General features: G+C 41.4%; 1 protein-coding gene across 1 annotated transcript; it reads left to right on the top strand.

Annotated features, from left to right (window-relative positions):
- The first annotated feature begins 1,567 nt into the window (after positions 1 to 1,567).
- LOC108266035 (rho-related BTB domain-containing protein 2) lies at positions 1,568 to 21,700 on the top strand. The gene is made up of 10 exons (XM_017468981.3): positions 1,568 to 2,167; positions 8,550 to 8,757; positions 8,903 to 9,006; positions 9,136 to 9,321; positions 9,634 to 10,574; positions 12,048 to 12,166; positions 12,669 to 12,819; positions 14,323 to 14,411; positions 14,598 to 14,703; positions 14,818 to 21,700. Exons 1-10 carry the CDS (start codon positions 2,100 to 2,102, stop codon positions 15,024 to 15,026), a joined length of 2,181 nt encoding a protein of 726 aa, XP_017324470.1. The 5' UTR covers positions 1,568 to 2,099; the 3' UTR covers positions 15,027 to 21,700.
- Positions 21,701 to 23,400: the final 1,700 nt, after the last annotated feature.

Below are 23,400 nucleotides of genomic sequence, written 5' to 3'. Positions count from 1 at the left end.
TTTAAAGCCTTGTTGTTGATTCTATGAGAGAATTATGTCAATTAAGATTTATTATACAGCATAGCAAAATTGCAACAATTAGTTGAACAGCACTTTAGAGTGTACAGTAATTCAGTAATTCTCGAATCTGAAGGTGTTCATTCATTCGTTTTCTATAACAGTTATCTAACAAAGAGAAAACTATATATATTATCATTGATATGTTGAAGTTTACTGTAAGTAGACATTTATGTAACATTTTAGAAGGAGTGCCCAGTGTTAACGCTTTGTAACAGTCAGTAAGTTTTCCACCATGTGAGAGTCTTCAGTGCTTGATGCTTTCTTGGTGACAAGCTGCATTTTCCATCCATCCATTTTCTGTGCTGCTTGTTCTGCGTGGGTTTCGGGGGGGCCTGGGGCTGGTCCAAGGGAGCCGAGACGGGGCAGCGATTGAGATCTCAGCCCCGGAGGCACTTTTTGGTCCCAGTTCACCCCTGATTATTCATTAAGCAAATCTATAGCCTATAGTAGTACAGCAATTTTTGCCTTTTGTTGGTGTTGGATGGATGGGGACAATGTGGACTTTAATTTCTTTATTTTGATCTAATTTAAGTAAGTCACATTAGATCAGCCTCTAACACATAGTGGTTAGCACGTTCGCCTCACACCTCCAGGGTCTGGGGTTCGAGTCTTGCTGGGGGCCATGTGTGGGCGGAGTTTGCATGTTCTCCCCGTGCTGCGGGGGTTTCCTCCGGGTACTCCAGTGTCCTCCCCCAGTCCAAAGAGATGCATGGTAGGCTGATTGGCGTGTCTAAAGTGTCCGTAGTGTGTGAATGTGTATGTGATTGTGCCCTGCGATGGACTGGAACCCTGTCCGGGGTGTACCCCGCCTTGAGCCCGATGCTCCCTGGGATACGCTCCAGGTTTCCCCGTGACCCTGAAAAGGAGTAAGCAGTAGAAGATGGATGAATGATACTCTAAAATATACATGATTAGAAAGATGTTTTGGTGGCTTTAAAAAACAATTGGCTGGAGTACGCCCAGGCCCCCCCATTCAAAAATCTCTAGTGACATCCCTGCTGGTGAGGAAATGACTGCTTATACTGTTGCTGCTATGATGTATGTGATAACTTGTCTCACAGACGTTCCACAACAAAAAGAGTGATAATGTCGTTCATTAATAAATAAAAAATTGCAAGTGATGGCAAGTCACTGAGGTATGAGAGGAATAAAACATGCCAGTGCTGCTATTATAGGACAATAATCAGTCTAGGAGAGGTAAAGGTTCTCTACAGTGTTTCAGAATACATCACCGTTGTGGATTATTTTCCTATATCAGAACACCCCCAAATGTCTTAGTTAGTTATGTAGTTAGTCATACAGTAAATGTACTGTACATTACTCTTTGCTGCCAGGATGCAACTGTTATTTTCACAACAAATCTTTTACACTTTCTTTAAAACTTTCATTTGAAGTCAGAAACACTCAAACACAATGCTGTTGTTCAAGTCTAATACTCATTTTAATACTGAATACTGATTCTTTCAGGTTATTTGAGCTAAGCACGTTTTGATTCAGAAAGGTTACGTAAGATTCTTCTTTTTTTTTAAAACGAGTCATCCAATTGAATCCATCCGTAGAATCGGCTCACAAGCACGAACCGAGTGTATTGCCTTTTTTCTTTAGTTATTTTTATTTCACTGTTGTCCTATTTGACCTGTAGATCTCGTGAATGAACAACGTGAAGTATGAAACAGTGGGTTACTGCAGCCTAATGTGGATAGATACTGAGATTCACTGAGCGGTGAATCGAACGAATCAAAACATGCGCAGACCGATTCTTTGAAAGAATCGAATCAGCGAAAAGAATCACAATAGCCATCGGTACAGATGAATGGGCAGGCGGTGTTTGTTGTTACCTCAGAACGGTGAACCGAGGGAGCAGCGAGGCTTTTTTCCTGGCCTCGCTAGCTTACCCGAAAACAACAAAACCAGCCCAAAATCAGGAAAGAAAACCCCCCACAGCCTTTTCACACGCTCTTAACCGCAACCGTCGGCGTGTTGTCTTGACATGAAAATGAAGTTCACCGCTTGTTCTCGGCGGCGGCGAGCTTTGATCCATGGATGTCGTTTCCGCCTTTCGCTTTCAGACAGCAGCCAAGCGGATGCGCCTCTTCCCTCTGATGCGGTAAGATGAGCTGAGCTTATTAGGCTACATTTCAGCTTGGCGGATGTTTAGACGGTTTGTAATTTAAACCGACGTGGAAGGCTCGACGAGACCTGGACGTGACGTAACACAGACAGAGTAACGCACCGGCTTTGAATGGATAGCTGAATAATGCAGTGGGTGTTTATAACACGCGCAGTGGGTGTTTATAACACGCGCACAGATGTGCTGTTATGGTTTACATGCCTTTGAAAAGCCCTAAACGGCACGCGCGAGCGTTATAGCGATGCATGAGGAATGAAAAAAGGGTCCCAGGAGTTACCAGGACTCAGGATAGTTCATGGAATGAACTTATTTTCGAAAAATAATTTCGGAAATGTCGCTATAAAGGCCTGGAAAGCATTGCGGGGGGGTGGGGTGGGGGGTGCAGCGGGGTTACATCAGTGTACAGATGCATCAGCTGGCACGCGCTTGTTTTTTTTTTTTGTTCCTGACTGTGTTTGAGCTGCAAGGATGAACGTAAAAGTGCCTGCGTCAGAGCATGCTGATTAATGACCGAGCACTTCTGCTGAATGCAGAGTTCTCGTTCTCTCTCTCTCTCTCTCTCTCTCTCTCTCTCTCTCTCTCTCTCTTTCTCTCTCTCTCTCCTTGGAGCTTTAAAGCAACGGGGTAGGCGACTTTCTGAGCATCTTTATCCTTTGTGTGTTTCCTCTCATTGCATCAAAGACGGAAATACAACACCTCTAACACCCTCATGAGCATATTCAAATCATCTATTACACAGCAAAATCTCTACACCCAGTAGTGTTCAAAGAAATAAAGGCACCAGGCTGTACTTGTCTTTATAGCTAGGGCGGTAGCATCAGTGGGACATGTTTTGTACCTTTTTATATGTATGAAAACCTTTTTTTAAAATTGTATATATATATATATATATATATATATATATATATATATATATATATATATATATATATAATTTAGGTAAGATTAGCTTTTCCTTTTCAAGATTAGGTCTCTGATGGTTAAATAGGTGGGTTTGATATTTAAATGTGTCCTCCCATACCTACTCCTTCATTCACATCCATGTTTACGAAGCTCCGCCCCTGGATGTCAAGTTGAGTGTCTGTAAAATGACTGACAGGAGGCCCATCCAAACACAAACAAGCATTCAGGACCTGGTAGTCGGTTTTCTGATGGGGTTTTTCTCAGCCAGTTAATACACTTGTGCAGAGGCTGTGGCTTAAACCGATATTTGTGATCGTGTTTTACACATCTTTAAGTAAGGTTATTCGAAGAAGTAAAAAAAAAAAAAAGCTGTTTGTGAATGTCAAAAGTCTGCAAAGTTTCAATAAACAAAGCGCATGACAAACGGAGTTATCGACTCTCAAAAGAAGGAATCGATTCTGAACAGCTGGAACGAGTCGTTAGTGATTCCATACTTTACTTCCTGTACTAACCTACATAGGTTTGTAACAAAAAGCCCCGCCTCTTGTCGTCATCAGCTGCTCGTGAACAGACGGCGCGGAGCTGAAAGTCGTTACGGTAGTGGGCGTTTCCTTTTCAACACACGCTGACAGCGGTAGACGAATCACAACAGACTGGGACATCTGACCAATCAGAGCAGAGTATGCTCTCTGAAAGGAGGAGTTTAGAACGAATCCTTTAGAACGGATCATTGGACGAGCCGTTTGTGACACTGCGGGAAAAAAGGTAACGCTGCAGTTTAAATTATGAGCACGTTAAAGTGTTTTTTTTTTTTTATTATCTCGGATGCGTGTAATTGTACGAGACCTTTAAAACAAAATTAGGCATGTTTCAAGGACCTTAGGACCACTGCACTAAAAGTGAATTAATGGTAAACCTCATACACTTTGCCAGGTAATTGATACATACTAAAGATACAAAACATCCCTTGATGATATTATTACAGTGACGAGTAGAGTTGAATTACAGTTATCTTCTACTTTCCACTGGAGTGGGACCCTTTAACGTGAAGGCCCACACATGTAGCTTTTAAAGCTTTGTTCTGAAAGCTATTAAAAGTACACCGTCCCAGACAAAAGATACAATGCACTCTAAAGATGTAAAAGGTGTACCGCTCCAGTGCCGAGGAAAGGTATTATTAGTGTTATTTCGACACCGGGGAATTTGCTGTTCGGTGCAATATGATGTATATTTAAGCTGAAGGTTGAACGACAGATTGCACAGCGTTGACTAAACACCTGAACACGAAAAGTGCATTAATTCTCGCATGCAGCTAATTCAGCACTGTGGGGTTTTTAATTGAAGACTGTGGGGATTCATAAAATGTGTTACCATGAGCTGGCTGTTTTTTGAAGGCCAGTCCAATAATAGGTCCATGCACGTTAAAAGCAAGCCAATTCTGCTGGATACAGAATTGTGAAAACTTCTAAGCTGGGTCACCTTCAGAGTTCAGCAGAGGGTTATTTATCTCGTGGTCATTAAGATAAGACGGTCGGTGCGTCGCATTTCTATGAATGGACTGCACCGTGAGCCTCGGTCTTGCATTAAATGCATATTTTCTGAGTGCGGTTTATATGAGTGTCGACGTTTTCAAGTTTTTTTGGATGCTTTCTTTAAAAATACTGCATTGGGTATTTCTGTCGAGGGTGTGGAATGCTCTTGGAAAGCAGCGCTTGTTGATATATTTTGCGCATGGCTGTAAGAGGAATATAAACCCTATAGCATGTTTCTCAGCATGTATTCATAGACCCAGAAGCCAGTAGTTGACTAAAACAGAATAAAAACAATCGAGCGCTGCACTACAGTAGAGTCCACTTACAGTAACCGGCATCGACATACTGTTTAGTGCGGGAATATGTGATTCGCGACGTAGCCACCCATCGGACGCGGAAGTCAAACAGGTCTCCGTGGAAACCAGAGACCGGGGCTGCGATACCGACAATCTTCATAAGCAAGGCACCGGAGAAGACGGACCTCGCGTTGTCTAGACGCCTTTCGACTGAGGCGTAATTCACAGGAAGGTAAAGATACAATGACGGTATGAGCGTAATCATAGGTCTTTATAGATTTAGGTGTCTATAAAGTCCATACCACGTTTGCATTCTGATTAACGTATCATGAGGCGGCTTAATGGACGACTGACTTGATGTGTTGCATTTGTGAAGCCTTAAATGACCTGCATTCGGTCTGTTTCTCGCATGCTGTCACATTTAAGTTGCATCATGTTCAAAGAGAAACACACCCTGTGCCTGTGCAGCACCTTACTGTTCTCCGTGATGAGCGGAGGTTACAGCACAGAGGCTAAACTTAGGTCGGTATCACAGCTGATTAGAGCAGTTGATAACACCTTACTGGCGAGACTGGAGAATATATTGCTCTTAGTGAACCCGATTGACTTTCCGTCCGGATGAATAAATGAATAGGTTTGCAAGAGGAGCTGAATGGATGCAGCGTAGTCATACCAGGAAGCATAGAATTCCTCAAAGTCCCAGTTTTGTTAAGTCCCAGTCGAAAATCGGGAGGTGTTTATTTTATCCAACACGGTTGCACTATTAAATAAGGAATTAAAAAACTCTTTGACGTGTGCTATTATAGGAAGTTAAACCGATGACAAGGACAGCACAGCTCAAATTGTTTTACTCCTCAGTGTACCGCAGAGATTTGCAACTAGTCGATAAAATCGATCGTTAAAACACTCGACGACGAATCTCATTATGGATTAGTCGGGTCACTTCGCGACGGTGAAAAACGCATTTCTATGCAGAAAACACATCTGGAAAACAGCGGAGGTCACAGACTGAGCGATCCGGGTCGTCCGAAACGCGAGAACGTTTTATATCAAGCGCTTCAAACTAACCCGTGAGCGCGTTAACGTGGCTCGTCGTGTCGGACGCACGCGACAGACGCGCGCGCTCTTTAACGTGTTCCGGACACGTGTTCTTCAGCGCAGAAACGACATTTTTACCTTTATGTCCTTATCTGTAAATGTTAGAAATTCACGCCAGTGTTTCCATTTTACACGAACGCGCGTCTCCGTTATACGTCACTGAACGAGCGCGTCCACACACGCGCGTCAATCAAACCGCACGCAACAGAAAGGAAGCGCAGTGACCTTTCAATTTGATCAAATATGTTGCTCGATGCTGTATTTAGTGATATTTATAAAGTAATTGTTTTTATGAGAGCGGCAACTGTGACAGGGTTGTAACATGTCATTGTCATGCATTTACAGAATAAAGGAACACGTTACTGTGTTCAGATGTGAATGTGTGTGTGTGTGTGTGTTACTGCAGAATATTCAGCCTCTTACTAGTTAACACTCAGTTTCTGCTTTTGTTTTTCTTTTTTAGTACAGTAAAGTGATCAAGGCTCGTGGACAAACCGTTTTTTTTTTTGTTTTCAAAATATAATGTTAATATTTCAAATAAATAAAAAAATTAATCCTTTGCACGATGTATCACATAACCCACATAGATACACTTGCTACCTTTTTCATAGCCTTCAATGTGCACAGTGTTTGACGGACAACATCGTGGCAGAACGTGGGCAGAATAACATGTTTTTCTTCACAAAAATGAATACAGAAAATAAAAATCGGCCTTTTAATCCAACTAATTCATCGAAGAAATAATCGACAGATTAATCGATTATCAAAATAATCAGTAGTTGCAACCGTACTCCCATTAAAGCAGCTATAAGCAGTTTCCCGTCATGGAAAACTTACTGACCGTTACAAAAGTGCTAACACTGGAGACTTTTTCCATAAATGTTAAATAAACGTCCCCTCAGAGAGAACATTATTTATTATTAACTGCCGTACAAGTGATGTGTGAATCGGCAGCTATCCTAGGACACGATGATATTATCGTATATATGAGTTGCCTTGCAGTCGACGCTACAGATCTGAGAATTTAACAGCGCCGCGGTATAATCATGATTCCATCGCCATCACAAGCTCGTTCATGGCTTTCTCAGCTTAATGAAACGTAATTAGCTGCGGTATCGATGAGCCGAACTAAAGTGCGTACATCCAGTCTGTTATCGGGTTCGGTGGTTTAATGGGTATTTATTTGAGTCTAATTGCGTTCGTGTTAACGAGCAGCCGAGAGTGACTAACGAGCAGTAACGATTTCTACATGGAGGAATTTAGGCATGTAATTAATGTGCGATGTGAATGATACTGGTTAGCAGTGAATACGTTTTGCAGTGAAGTGAAGGAACATGCTCAAGACATCCGGAGTATATGGCGTTCAATATTCAATCATTTCTCAGGTGTTTTTTTTCATTTAAATTTCATTTTAATGTGATGTATTAAACTGTGTGAACTAGAAAGGGCACGGAAAACGTGAACTTATACGATTATGACAGATATAATTATGAATGAGGTTTTTTAATACATCTAGTAAAACTATTCTAGTCGTCTTATGGCGCTGAATGTTTTTAATAATAATAATAATAATAATAATAATATGCACTGAATTTTAGTTGTGACTGCAGTACTCAACCCAAACCCTTCTGCTCCTTCAAGGGAAGCGTGAGGTCATTTGAAATGGAAGCTATAAAGGATCATATAACCACACGGGGGTAACATTTGCAGAAATCATGCCTTCTGAAAATAGCTTAATCAATGAAAGGCGGTATGATTGAGTTCGTGCAACACTGGGTGGAGTGACACATTGTGAGCAATGGATTTATGCATGGGCAGTGCATAAGGTGCAAAAATACAATTTCAAAACGACAGTAATACACCTGTAATACGTACACGAACAGCCTACTTTGCATTCTGCATTCTCCCCGAGAGGTCACATGACCAGACCAGCATGCTGGCTGGTTAGCGCTGAGCTTGTGCAGGCATCGAGACAGGTCAGCAACGTCGCGTTCGTTATCCGGCCCGTGAAGTGTACACGCTTCAGTGAAATCACCTCAATAACACTGCGCTGTATTAAAGGCGCTTAAATGTATAGGTGCTAACGGTGTACGGTGACATCACTGCAGAATGCAGAGCGAACAGCATTATTGATCCTTTAAAGTGCTGTACCAACACTCCTCTTATCTCTCTTGCATCCTCTTTAGGGAACGAGCGCCAGCTTATTACAGAGCTCGGCACAAGGCCGCTGGACTTTGCCTTCAAATCATCTGGTTTTTTAAATAGAAATATAACAGCTTTTATAATGGGGGGTTGTGATTTCACTAACATGGTTCACAGACCCCTGAACCATTATATCAGCGTATTATTAGTGTATCTATATGAAATATATATATATATATATATATATATATATATATATATATATACTGTGTGTGTGTGTGTGTGTGTGTGTGTGTATATATATATATATATATATATATATATATATATATATATATATATATATGTATATGTATATATGTATATGTATGTGTGTATGTTTTGCAGGTTCCATTTTATGGATTCTGATTGGACTATGGACTATGAGAGGCCAAATGTCGAGACCATCAAGTGTGTGGTTGTCGGGGACAACGCAGTGGGAAAGACCCGGCTCATCTGTGCCCGGGCTTGCAATGCCACCCTGACCCAGTACCAGCTGCTCGCCACACATGTTCCCACTGTCTGGGCCATAGACCAATACAGAGTGTGCCAGGAGGTGAGGAAAGTCTCCGTCTTTCCTGGAACAGTCAGTCATGTCGCTAGCTTTGTTCCCGACTGGGTCGTGGAACTATAGAACGTGTTCAAAATGTATACACCTGGATAAATCTCCATGCATGTGATAGGTGTGTTTCTCCAACCAGGTTCTAGAGCGATCTCGGGATGTGGTGGACGACGTCAGCGTGTCCTTGCGACTCTGGGACACGTTCGGGGATCATCACAAGGACCGTCGTTTCGCTTACGGACGGTGAGCTGGGTCATTCGTACAACCTGCTCGGAGCTTTCGAGCTACATTTGCAGCAGTGGCTTTGCGTTGTCATACTTAAAGCAACTGCGTAGACTCATGTTGCATCACTCACTGTGGGTGTCGTGGCAGGTCCGATGTTGTGGTGCTGTGTTTCTCAATCGCTAACCCGAACTCGCTGCACCACGTGAGGACCATGTGGTACCCGGAAATCAAACACTTCTGCCCCAGAGCTCCTGTCATCCTTGTGGGTTGCCAGCTGGACCTGAGATACGCTGACCTCGAGGCGGTGAACAGAGCCCGGCGTCCACTGGCGAGGTGAGAGCAGAAAATCATCCTGCCGTCAATGCTGATGCCGTACTACTGCAAGTAGAAAAATAAACAGATGTTATCTTTATTCCCTGGCCTGGCAACTACGCTAATCTTTATCCCTATGACCGAGATCGATGTCAACAGTGTCAGCAGTGTGGCATTACTACGCCAACAACATCTAATTTACATCTAGTTTATTACGTATGCTAATCTAGTAACTAATAAACTGCCAGCTCAGCATATTCCGTTACTCTCAGTACCCATTCCTGATGCCTTGTCATGTTCACTGACTAAACTGTCGATCTTTCTTTCTTACAGGCCCATAAAATCCAACGAGATCTTGCCACCAGAGAAGGGCCGTGAAGTGGCAAAAGAGCTTGGTGTCCCATATTACGAGACCAGCGTGGTCGCACAGTTTGGTATCAAGGACGTATTCGATAACGCTATCCGCGCCGCGCTGATATCACGCCGTCACCTGCAGTTCTGGAAGTCGCACTTGCGTAACGTCCAGCGGCCTCTCCTCCAAGCCCCGTTCCTTCCTCCTAAACCGCCTCCACCCATCATCACGGTGCCGCCTCCCCCCAGCAGCATGGAAGAGCACCCAGGGCGTCTACTGGAGGACCCACTGTGCGCCGACGTCATCCTCGTGCTCCAGGAGAGCCAAAGAATCTTTGCTCACCGTGTCTACCTCGCCACGGCCTCATCCAAATTCTACGACCTTTTCCTGGTCGACCACCGGACTCCCGAGGACAAAAAAGAGAAAGAGCGCGCCCGGGTGCCTCTTTCCGGCCGCGAGCTGCTGATGCGAGCCGCCAGCTTTGACGTTTGTGAGAGCAGCGACGAAAGGGAGCGAGCGAACCTGCGCGCCTGCACCAGCGACGGGACGCTTAGAGGAGGCGAAGGAGGCCGTCTGCTGCCTGCGTTCAGCCGAGCCTTTGTCAGCGTCCGGGAGGAAATGGTGGATGATCCTTTGACCTTTAACTCCAGGCCAATGACGGTGGTGCACATGGACTCGTCCATGCAGCCGGGGCCGTTCCGCGCTGTTTTGCGCTATCTCTACACAGGGAAGCTGGATGAGCATGAGAAGCAGCTGATGCAGGTGGCTCATATCGCTGAGCTTCTGGAGGTTTTCGATCTCCGTATGATGGTAGCCAACATCCTAAATGATGAGGCTTTCATGAACCAGGAGATCACCAAGGCCTTCCACGTGAGGCGCACCAACCGGATCAAGGAGTGCCTAGTTAAGGGGACCTTCTCGGGTGAGAGATGTGTGAAATTTATATAATTCAAAACGACTGCAATTTTCCACAGTTGTTAAATTTCGCATTTTATAGCACAACACACCGAATGTGAATTTGGCCGAGATGGTCTGAGGAAAGAAAACTCCCTGATTAAAACCGAACAAATTGCAGGTCTGTACTGTACATAATTCACCGGCTAATATTTCATAATCATGCCTGGTTTAATTGTATATACTCCAGAACTATTGGCACACAACAGTGGCACACGGTAATAATTGAACTTCCACTCAAACAGCTGAAGAATCTATAGTTGTGCTCATAAATTTACACACCCCTTGCAGAATCTGCAAAATGTTAATCATTAAAAAAAAAAAAAGTCGGATCATAAAAATTGCATTTAGTTTTTTATTTAGTCCTGCCCTGAAGAAGCTATTTCACATAACAGATGTTTACATATAGTCCACAAGACACAGTAATAACTCAAGTTACACAAACGAACCTGTTCAAAAGTTTACCCACGCTCGATTATTAATACCGTGTGTTGTTACCTGGATGATCAATGACTGGTTTTTTTTATGTTTTGTGAGAGTTGTTCATGAGTCCCTTGTTTGTCCTGAGCAGGACAAAATAAAATAAATAAAATTAAATAAATTAAATTACATTAAATTAAATTAAATAAAAAAAACTAAATAAAATTAAAAAACTAAAGGTAATTTTTATGATCACTCTTTTAAAAAAAAAAAATTTTTTTTAATCATTATTAACATTTTGCAGATTCTGTAAGGGGTAGGTAAATTTATGAGCACCACTATATTCACCGTTCCTCCAGCAGTAATCTCGTATGTGTGCGGGGTCATCTTGGAAGGGACCACACCCATCAGGATGGAAATGTTCCATCATAGGATAAAGGTGATCAGTCAGAAGACAAGTGAACCCAAACCATCCGAGCCAAAAATAAATAAATAAATCATCTAAATCTTCTCTTCAGCAGAAGTAAATATTCCTAAATCAAGCTCTTTTCCCCCTCTCTGCCTCATTATGATATTTTAACAACTCGCTCATCCACCTCCCAAGGAGACGGGTCAGCACCCAGTATTTCGCCAGCTGGCTTTTTACGCTTGCGTAATCGTCCGTCCGTCCGTCCGAAGAGCGAGCGATGTTTTGGTGTTTTCAGCACATTTGGGATTTGGGGTTGTTTCAAGCTGTTTTGTTGAACTAGCTGTTTCCGACTGCTTACATAAGCTCAGGACGTCCCTGTTTATTTATTTTACACTTCAGTACTCCGTTTAAGCTTTTAAAATGACCGTGGGATCTGTAGACTTCCAAAATGTGAAGAAAAAAAAAAAACTTTTAATGAACCTAAGCATTCGCTTAACTGAGAACACAGCAGTTTACGTATAGATTTATCCTGCAGTTATGAAATTAGTGTTGTTTGTTTTGTTTTTTGTTTTTTTACAGTTTTAAGTGTGGATATATGTTTTTGCATGGCAGATGTGGTGTTCAAGCTGGATGACGGTACAATAATGGCCCATAAGCCTTTGCTCATCTCGAGCTGCGACTGGATGGCAGCCATGTTTGGAGGACCGTTTGTGGAGAGCTGTACTAAAGAGGTACATAAAAGCTATTGGATTTTCTCTTTAGTAATCAGTATTGACCCCCGAGTGGTTCTCCGAAGTGAAATGGCTTCCTATAAAGCTGCAGTTTGGATTGAACACAACTTGCTTACTTGCTAGGACGCTGTGGGTAATGCAGTAGTTCGTAGTCTGCGTTCTTCGATCTTAGGGCTGGGTTTTAGGGGTCAGAGGTGTATCTGCAGATCTCTTACATGCCGTAGTGCAGTGGTCACCAACCCTGTTCCTGGAGAACTACCTTCCTGCAGGTTTCATCTCCAATCAAAATATCTAACACACTTGTTCTAGTTGAGCAAGAACTTCTTAAGGAAATGATCAGATGGTCAGGTGGGCACGATTATGGTTGGACGTAGATTTCCGGGAACACTGCTTCAGAGTAAGCGCACTAGGAGAGGGGGAAACCTCAGGATTTCAAAACAGTAAAAAAAACAACAACCCCAAAATGAATTCAAAAAGTTGTTTACTCACATTTATTTTTCAGGTGTTGTTTCCAAACACAACCCGTAGCTGCATGCGGGCAGTGCTGGAGTATCTCTACACTGGTCGCTTCTGTTCGCGCCCAGACCTGGATGCCATGGAGCTCATTGTTCTTGCAAACCGTCTCTGTCTGCCTCACCTGGTCGCACTAACAGGTACACACACACAAGCGAACTGACGCATACAGGGCTATACGTGCTGTACATACGTAAGGAGATTTGGCGTAAAAGGTGAAGCTAATGATTAAAAAAAATGTAAAGGTATCGTAGACTGCGACTGGCACCGCTTTTAAACGCACACTGTGCGAAGAACAAATTAAAAGTCGTTGTGAGTTAGCGGAAATGGTGAACCGGAGAGCCGTGAAGAAGCTCAGGAGTCAAGGGCAGGAAAATTGGCCCTGCTGTCTGGGTCTGTGGGGGTCAATCACAGCGACAGCTGGAAGAGGTGCTTTCCTTTGAGTGTGTTCTATCACAGGACATGTAGGGGCAGTGGTGGCTTGACGCTTCAGGCTCTGGGTTACTGATCAGAAGGTCGGGGGTTCAAGCCCCAGCACTGCCAAGCTGCCACTGTTGGGCTCTTGAGCAAGGCCCTTAACCCTCTCTGCTCCAGGGGCGCCATATCATGGCCGACCCTGCACTCTGACCCCAACTTCCTACCATGCTGGAGTATGCGAAGAAAAGAATTTCACTGTGCTGTAATATATACGTGACCAATAAAGACTCATTATTATTATGCACCATGAGCAGGCAATAAGCCGATTTAAAAAATGTGTTGCTCAACAAAATAAACGTGCATTCGTTGATGTTATCTGTTTATTATTATTATTATTATTATTATTATTATTGTTTATTCAGCATTTATGTAAGGAGTCCTCGGGGTCAGCACCGTGTTAACAGTTTCCTGCTATGGGAAAATGTTCAGGTCGGACGACTTTGCAGTTGGGGATTCTTAATAACCTGAGAAGCTGGGCTTTTTTTGCGTTATTAAATTTTTTAAAAATCGAAATGCAGCTGAGGTAACGACTGTTTATCAGTCCTTACAGGATTCCGCTGAGTTTTTAAAAAAAAAAATTTGTTATTGTTTTGGCCAGAAATGCGTGATTTTGCTGCGGCTTTTTCCAAAATCTGCGCCGCAGTTTGCGGTGATTTTCGTGTTGTCGTTTTTTATCCGGAAAACTGCAGTCGAACGAAACAGTCGCACGACCTTTTAGCTGTACTCACGTCCGAGGCGCGTGAACCGAAGAGAGCTTTGGCCGAACGCACGTCGTGATGACGTCCCACGACGCGTCTCGTAATCTGCGTAAAAAATAACATTCCTCCGAATATTACGGAGTTTGCTTGAGTCTGGCGATTTTCTGCAAGCGCTAAATCCTGGAGGGACAGCTTTATAGCTGGTGTAATGTAAGCGAGGACAAACGTACTTGCTTCGTACACCTTCCACAACATGAAGTGTAATTTAAAAAAAAAAAAAAAAAAAAAAAAAAACGATACAGAAGCAAATCGCTGCCGCATCATTGTGGTATAAAAGGAATAAAAGACTTTGGTACATGCTGTTATAGGAATACGAAACCATCACATCGTACCCTGATTCCTTACATACTCATAAGACCTAGAAATGTACAGGGAATACAACATGTTGCACTTTTGCTTTGTTTTCAGAACTGTACACTGTGACTGTGCTTATGGAGGCTGCGATGATGGGAGCTGATATTGATGGAGAAGTACTGGTCTATCTGGAAATGGCTCAGGTAAATTTTGAGGTCCAGCCTGCTGAAGGCATAAAGGGTAACACAAACTTTTATTCTGTGAAGCTCTCTCATGCATAACTAATGTCGCCCCATTGATGTGCATAAAATAAAAGTTAGCCAGCCACGGAAGTATACGTTTATGTTTTGTTCTTGTCCGGTGTGGTGTACGATCTTCCTTTTCCTCAGTTCCACGGTGCCCACCAGTTAGCTGGATGGTGCCTCCACCACATCTGCACTAATTACAACAGCGTCTGCCGCAAGTTCCCTCGTGACATGAAGGCTAAATCTGCAGGTATTCGTACACTCTGTGGATAAATCGCTACCGAAACATCTGTGTCAGATCGCTCCGCATTATCGATCGTTTTGTGTCCCGTTTTGAAAGGAACGTCCTCTTGTGCCTTTTCAGAGAACCAGGAATACTTTGAGAAGCATCGCTGGCCTCCAGTCTGGTACCTCAAGGAGGACGATCATTACCAGCGAGCACGCAAAGAGCGGGAGAAAGAGGACTACCTGTACCAGAAACGCCAGTGTAAGCGCAAGTGGCTCTTCTGGAATCTTCCATCCTCACCCTCTTCCAACTCTCCGTCCTCTCCTGGGTCCTCCGCTGTCATGTGATTGATCAAGGTTGAAGGCCGTATCGAACCGCCGTTAGATGGAAAAGCACGCATCAGCAGTGACAGCCGTTTTGCCAAAAATATACAGGTTACATCTTCTAACTACTGAGCAGGAATCCATACCTGGGGGGGAAAAAAAAAAGAAGAAGGTGAGCCAAAGTGTAAGACTGTTTTTTTTTTTGTTTGTTTGTTTCGTTTTTTTCCGTGAAGCTTCAATCCCTCGTCTGTTCACGACACGGCCGGACGAGACCCAGCAGATAAAACGTCACAGATCACTTCAACGTACGTCAAGTTACGTTTCTGCTTTGAAACCACGTGAAAACATCCTGGCAAAATGGCAGACCTTGTTTTTACAGAAGGATTTAAGACGGTTTTTATTATTATTATTATTATTATTATTATTATTTTTGCTTTATGAATAAATCACCAGTACCCCGGTGATGTGCTGCATGGACTCGCATGCAGATAGTTACATTAGGATTATCCAGTGGCACAAATCAGTCGTCTGGGATCACATGATGTACTGGCTTGTCCCGCTCTTGCGGAACGTGAATAGTGCCCGAACGTCCCCTGACTGTGAGTTTGACGGCGAATTGTTTATCATTTTCACTAGGGTCTATTTTTATTTTTATTTTTATGATGATCAACATGATATGATCATTCTGAAAAGGGCTCTCGTTTTTTTTTTGTTTGTTTGTTTGTTTTTTTCCTTGTCATATTTGGACCCTTTGTAATTGTTTTGCTAGCAAAATTGGAAGTTGATGATGATAATAGCCTTGCACCTAATAATAGCCTAGTCCATTGTTCAAAATTATTCCGAATGATAATCGAAGAAGAAGAAAAAAAAGCAGCTCTGAATACTCACCACTGTTCGTAATCGCAAAACGCAAGACCTCAAAGACCTGAACTCCAAGATTCAAAAGTCCGACTTACTGGAGTCTCAACAAAAAAGTGTTGGCATCATCACGGCGAACTCATGAATGCTAACCCTCCTTCTCGAGAGGCGTCCTCCTGCAAAAGTTTAGTCCCTGCCTACTATATCGCATGACATTTTTACATGCTCCTGAGAACCACTACATGGATATTATCTTACGGACTAAACTCTGCAAGGTGGTAGACCTCCACGGACAGGGCTCATTCTTGCTTTATTTTGTAAACACTGCACGTCACACACTCTCACGTGAGATATTCAGATATATTTCCACAATAGGCTCATGGGCAGGCCCATGTCTAGGCCATTTTTATTCGAATGTATTTGCAAACAGTATTACTGTCTACTGTAGAGAGCACATCATGCTCATGTCTTGATCGTTTAAAGTACGAATTAAGCTTTAGAGCTTTGAAGTAACTGTAGAATGTAGAAGTACAGTACAACGCAAGCAAAAATCTGAAAACGTTTTATCCTCGTATGAGGTAGCGCTAAATACGGAGAAAAACAAGAATTTACGAGATGTGAAATGCCACGACGTTACACCAAGCTTTCAAATAGAATGCTGTTTACATCGCATTAGTTGTAGTTGGAACCTGTATGAGACGGGGATACTCCAAGCACGATGCATATTAAGTAGCTTCGAATCGATCCACTCGGTTTTTAATTCTCGCCCTCTATTTATTCCTAGCGATAACTGATCTGCTTATGATGCTGATTACTACTCATAGTCATAGAAAGTCAAAGCTATATAAATATTCGTTTATTGCAAACCTAGTGGTGCAGATGTCTTTTCAGTGGTACATACTTGGGTATTCATACATATCTGCCGAGTATATTCTAATAATGTGATCTTTGCAGTATCTGTGAGATAAAAATTCAGTTTGGGAAATGTTATTTTATTACTTCAGACCTTCAGAGGATGAATGAACAGAGACTGTATTTAGAGAGATTTGCGCACGGGATTACTACGTTTCAAGAAATCAAGGTGGTAGGCACCAGCACAAACTTTGTTTACATCAATAAACCTTCAATTTTTGGAAAGTAACGTCAAGATACACAGCGTTCTCCATACAGTGGTAGAACCGGTTTGCGCCAAGAATTTAAACCGAATCGAACGCCTTTTCCGAGATTCTAGGTACCAGTGATAAATTCAGGAAGCGTTACACTGGACTTACCTATCTGTCCCAAGTTGAAGATTGAAGTAACCTCTCGTACTAGCCTTTGGACTTAATCACTTTGGGCTATATTTGGTCAACATCTGGACTTGATGGCTAGTATCTGCAAGGCAAACCAGATGTTCGGCTTTGGGGAATGTATACAATAACCACCTCCCGTTGGCATGTTTCTTCATCTAGAACCTATGTTCCTCTATAGAAGGGGTGTCAGACATTGTATTTAATCCAATGTCCAGGAGAAAAAAGTTTGTGATTGCAGAAGTATTCACCCCCCGTTTGTTTTTGTTGTTGTTGTTTTTGTTGTTGTTGGTTTTTTTTTCAGCATGACAACGAAGAATTATATATCATTTGCACATTTTCTCCGTAGCTAAGGTTACTGTGTTTATTGCTCTATTTTGCCCCCTAGTGGAATAACAAATGGAATGTTTCAGTTCAATTACTGTCCACAAGCCCATTCAAGAACCATATATTTGACACCACTGCTCTGTAGTCAGATTACGGCTTGAACTCTGCTCTCTAATGCTGCATTTGTCTAAAACTCGTAATCCGGAATTTCTGACCAGTTAGGGAAAAAAAACAAAGAAAATGCCCCTCAGCTCGGAATTCCTACTCGTCAGTTTCCTCAACCTCGAGTTCAGCGGGTCCCGTCAAATCAACAGAGCTGCTTACAGAATGAACACTAACCAATGTCGTACTTCTTACCTTTAAATATACAAATTTATTCTGTATATACAAGTAACATTGACTATACAGATTACTGTTTTGAGCAGGAGAATATATATCACTCATCACAGTTAGATGGCTTGCTAACAAAATGCCGACATGGAGGCAGCTGTGTTTTTCGTCACTGTTTTGTAGCTCAAACGCACGGAGACTGAAAATGATGTGGTTCTGAGGTGCATTGAATGTAGTGTTAAACTAGATGGAGAAACTCATCTATGGAGAACCACCAACCTCAAGTGATTCAGAGTACCTTTACAGGTTCTGTACACTACGGATGGCTGCCACAATTCCACTTTTATACAATACTAATGGGTACACGGGATAGCTGCCCTCAATTCCACCCTACTTCCTGAGGAACTGTTAGTCATCATACTGTCTGTGATAGAGTATGGTTAATAACATGCCAAGCCTCATTTTAAAAAGATCTGTCCTGAATATCTCTCTTTTGGGGTTGTTAGAATACATTCAAAAATACTGACCCATTCATATTCAACCTTTATACATTTCTAAAACACTGGGGAAAAAGACAAAGTCTTTCGCTGTGTTGGAACTTCTAAACGATTAACATGAGCTAAATTTGAGAAACTGATCATCTGGGTGGGGTTAAAAGTTAGGTTGGAGTATCAGGGTTCAGGGGGTATCAGAGATACCAATTCCAAAGTACAGTTTTATAGAAATCAAGGCATAGTGCAAAGACTGTAACATATAATTTGTCAAAGGAAGTGGTTAGGCATGTGCAAATACAAATGGACTTCATTATCCATCACATGTACAGTACTGCGAAAAAGTCTTAGGCAGCCTATTTATTTATTTTTTTTAGTACTAACTTTGCTATAGATGTTTATTTTATGACTTCTACATTATCGAGTAAAACATTTTAGATTCGCACGGTGGCTTAGTGGTTAGCACGTTCGCCTCACAGGGGGGTCAGGGGTTCGATTCCTAACGTGGCCCTGTGTGTGTGGAGTTTGCATGTTCTCCCCGTGCTGCGGGGGTTTTCTCCCCCAGTCCGAAGACATGCATGGTAGGCTGATTGGCATGTCCAGAATGTCCATAGTGTATGAATGTGTATGTGATTGTGCTCTGCGATAGTCTCCAGGTTCCCTGTGACCCTGAAAAGGATTAAGCGGTATAGAAGATGGATGGACATTTTAGATTTCCAAACATTAGTTTTCCAGCACAAAATTAAACGTTACAGGAAAGCATGTGTATGTCAGTAAAGAAAGCAGTATATTAAGTGGTAAGAGACCACTTTTCAGACAAAAAACATAATGAACGCTGCTGGATTTTTCTGCACAAATAAGAAGCAAGTGCGACAACCAAAGTCTCCAGGAGAACTGTAAGCTCAGTAACACTTCCAGCTCACTTCCTTATGAAACTCCACTAATTCTACCTGAAGCTACTATTTATTTACTATTTATTTCCGTTGTTTCATTAATTACTGTTTACTGCTCTTTATAGTATTTTTTAAAATGAAGAAACATTTAATTTCATTCTTTTTGAAGGCATTTCTTTGCATGCGCCTAAGACCTTTGCCCAGTACTCTATGTCTACGTTTCATTGGGATGTCCAACCATGATGACGAATCCACAAGAAAAACGTTTCTTTCAAAATCCAGCGTGTTACATTTCTTCATTTGTCATCGATAAACTCTTGAGTGAAGTACCATGTTATTACATAAACATTTTTTTTTTGTTTCTGTATATAAAAAAAAAGAAAGTGTTAGAGCTGTTCTTCTGGTTAGGGCTCTGTGATTATAACAGAAACCAACTGTTGTTTTTATGATTGTTATTGTGCTAGTGATGTCTTAATGTGCTAAACAGAGATGTCCGTCAACGAGTAGGAATGAGTGTAATTCCGCAGATCTCTCAAAACGTTTGTTTATAAGAAATACTTAATTGTTTTGCAGCAGGTGTGGTACTGAAATAAGTGCACAGTCAGCTTTTATTGACCGTAATTGTATACGTGATTAATTGTGAAGGTTGACCTAGTTACATCTTGTAATCTCTGAGACTATTACAGATTAAAAAAAATACAAACTGAACTTGTACATAATTAAACACCACAATGTATATACATATATTTTTCATGAATCTCAGAGGATTTTTTTTGTTGTTGTTGTTGGAGGTGGGATGTCAACAGTCCATCAGATATCAATGGAAACTTTTTTTTTTTTTTTTAATTTCCTTTTTTTAGCGAGAGATTTAAATTCATTTGATCTTACAGCTTTTCAAGATCCTTTCTAAGCTCCAAGTATTAGGGAGCCGATGCTTACTGTTTATGTACTAACAAAATTAACGCAACAATTGTAAAACGTTTTCGTTGGACGACAACAACGGTTTAGACCAGGTAAACACATTTAGGAATTTCTCAGTAAGTCAGCTGAATCCATATCTGCTGCTGCAGTTGAGACACCCCATGCCTTAATGTAAATGGTTCTCTTTTACAGTAAAGGGTTCTTTTCACTCTATGCTGTACGTGTTTGTACTGAAACATGGTGAAACTTTGTAAGTACCAAACATGTTGCACACTGTATATCTATTCATCATGTACTAGCATCCATACTACTATAGCTTTGGGCCATAGTGTGTGTTTTTGATTGCTTTATTAGTCGGCTTTATTTCAAACAAAACAAAACAAAAACGCTCTTTAGAGAGAATGCCGTTGTGATCGAAAGGTACCATTGTTAAAAGCCTTTAAGGCCTTAGAAATTAGCAAATGCCTTTTGCTGCTTCATCCACCCCCATGACAGCCCACGGCCCGTAAAATCAATGCAGGGAATTCCACTTCTAATTTCTCTTTCATTATTACTGACTCACTGAAATGCTATTTAACACTCCATAGATGCTGCATATCTATATGTTAATATATACCCAGCATATATATATATGTGTATATATATATATATATATATATATATATATATATATATATATATATATATATCGAGCGGGTAACGGGAGTGTGTTAAGACTAGAAACATATTATGTGCATGTAATAGACTTCTTGAATGAATGTTTAGCATCTAACACTGCTTTACATTTGAATATAAACAGTAAAAATAAATGCTAGCAGATAGTTGAGCACTATGCAGTATAACAGGTTACTAAATATTATCTACTGCACTCTGATGCAGGTTTAGACATTAAGACACGCTCTGACTATAAACATCGATTATATTAAAACCAGAATGTGTAAAAAGAGCAAAATCCTGAAATGTTTCCCGTGTTCTCGGTGCTAACATACCACCACTACGAAGAAGCACAAACCAAAGGGAAAACGAGCTCCCCCAAGAGATGTGTTTTTGCTGCACAATCACAACTAGTTGCTCTGTCAAGGAGTCACCGATGTTAAATGGTTGAATGCAAAACTTGAATGTTTTCTCAGTATTAGCTAGCTGATACTGACTTTTTTTTTTATTTGGTGTGTGGTTTAAATTGGGGGTGGGGGTGGGGGTGGTTTGTACCTTGAAGAAATGGATATCTGACATTGTAGCATGTATTCTGCTGTAAATAGTGTTGATTTAATAAATCCTAATTGGAAAAATGGTGTTCTCCGGTTTTATTTCTCAGCTCGTTTTGATTGGTCAGAAAGTGCTGATTCATTTCCTATAACAGCAGCTCTATAAATAGTGCAGGCTGTAACCCAAATCACAGGTTTATATTAATGCGCATGCTCAAATGCTTTATTGTTTCTATAGTAACAACTATATTTCACAAGGACTTGAATGGCGCACGCTCTACAGTACTGTACATAATCTAAGACTAATAATAAAAAAAAAAAGATTTAAAAAGAAAACATGCTGTTCTTTCACCGAAAGTACAACGGATATGGTGGAATTTTCTGTAAAGAGATTTATGGAAGGAGTCTCCAGTGTTAGCACTTTGTAACAGTCAGTAAGTCTTCAGGACAGAGGAGTGAGTTTACTTTTTGCATAAGTGATAACAGAATCTAGCTTGTCTCACAAATGTTCCACAATATTAAATGGTTAAAAAGTATGACATGTTACTCATTAGTAAATTTAAAAATGTTAATCGTTGATAAATCCTGGTAAATGTGGTATAAATGGAATACAACAGTTCAGCATGTGCTGTTATTGGAAAATAATCTACATTAGAATGTTAACAGTGATTTCACTTTGCGTTGGACTGCATCACATGTGGAATAGTTGTGTTTTTTTTTCTGTGATCAGAATACTGTGAGTGTTGCTCTTTTGAGACAAATTGACAATTTGACATTTTACAAACCAATAAAAAAAAAGTTTGACGCAACAGTGAGGTTTCACGTCCACATCTTGTCAGAAACGCAAACTGCTTGGGCATATATTCTTCAGAGGCATTTAAATATACACACGGTCCACTTTAATAGGAACACTTGTATACCTACTCTTTTATGAAGTTATCCATTCACCCAGTCATGTTGCAGCAGCAGCACAATGCAAAAAATCATGCCCTTACAGGTCTAGAGCTTCAGTTAATGTTCAGATCAATCATCAGAATGGGGGGGGGGGAGCTCTGTGATCTCTGTAACTGTAGTGGCATGGTTGTTGGTGCCAGATGGGCTGGTTTAAGTATTTCAGAAACTGTTGATCTCTTGGGAATTTCACATACAACAGTCTCTAGAGTTTACACAGAACGGTGTGAAAAACAAAAAACATCCCACCAGCCCATCTGGCACCAACAGCAATGCCATAGAGTCAAAGTCATAGAGATCACACTTTTCCCCTGTTCTGGTGTTTGATGTGAATATTAACTGAAGCTCTTGACCTGTATCTGCATGATTATATGCATTGTGCTGCTGCCATGTGATTGGCCCCTGCTGAAAGAACAAAAACAAAAAAACAATCAAAACCATCACAGAAATTCTAATGGTTTCCTCTACAAATACCATTGCTAACCATTAAAACCATTACCATTATTAGTCCTTAATCGTATTCACTAGACATAACATGCCACCAATATAACGCAACAAATTACAAATAGAGACCCACAGGGACCATTACAGTTTCCATTAAAACCAATACAATTCCCATTATAACCATTACCAATTCTATGAGACTTTCTTTTTATTTTCCAGTACGGGCTGGTTGAATAACTGCATAAATGAGCAGGCGTACTTATTAAAGTAGACAGTGCAGGAGTGTATGTGTGTCTTGGCTACCCTAAATTACCCCTAGCTGTGAATGAGTGTGTGAATGTGTATATGAATGTGCATGGTGTGCTGGGTTGCACTGGGATCCCATCCAAGGTGAATTTCTGCCTCGCACCCAGTGCTTCTGGAACGAAGACTACGGAACCACTGAGACCCTGACCGGATGATAAGTAAATGAATGAATGCTTATATTAAAACATGCAAATATTTGTCTTTTGTTTTTGCCCAAGACTTAAGACTTTTGTTCTTATTCAAGAGATACTGCAAGAGCTAGCTCAAGGTCGGGATCATTTCTGGTAATATAATTAGTTTGGTTGCAGAAGCAGAACATTTTATTTGGTGCAATAGTTAGGTACTGCCAGGAACCTGTGCATAACAGAACACCTGAGTAAACA

Source organism: Ictalurus punctatus, chromosome 5 (genome assembly GCF_001660625.3).
Source record: "Ictalurus punctatus breed USDA103 chromosome 5, Coco_2.0, whole genome shotgun sequence".
Taxonomy (NCBI): Eukaryota; Metazoa; Chordata; class Actinopteri; order Siluriformes; family Ictaluridae; genus Ictalurus; species Ictalurus punctatus.
The sequence above is the reverse complement of the archived record's forward strand: the minus strand, read 5'-3'. Positions and strand labels throughout refer to the sequence as shown.

Bases quoted from the DNA above. Each gene is read 5' to 3' on its own strand.
- LOC108266035 (XM_017468981.3), top strand. From the start codon at position 2,100: ATGGATGTCGTTTCCGCCTTTCGCTTTCAGACAGCAGCCAAGCGGATG. The intron at 12,167-12,668 runs GTACATAAAAGC...TTTATTTTTCAG, and splicing joins TGGAGAGCTGTACTAAAGAG to GTGTTGTTTCCAAACACAAC. The intron at 14,412-14,597 runs GTAAATTTTGAG...CCTTTTCCTCAG, and splicing joins TCTATCTGGAAATGGCTCAG to TTCCACGGTGCCCACCAGTT.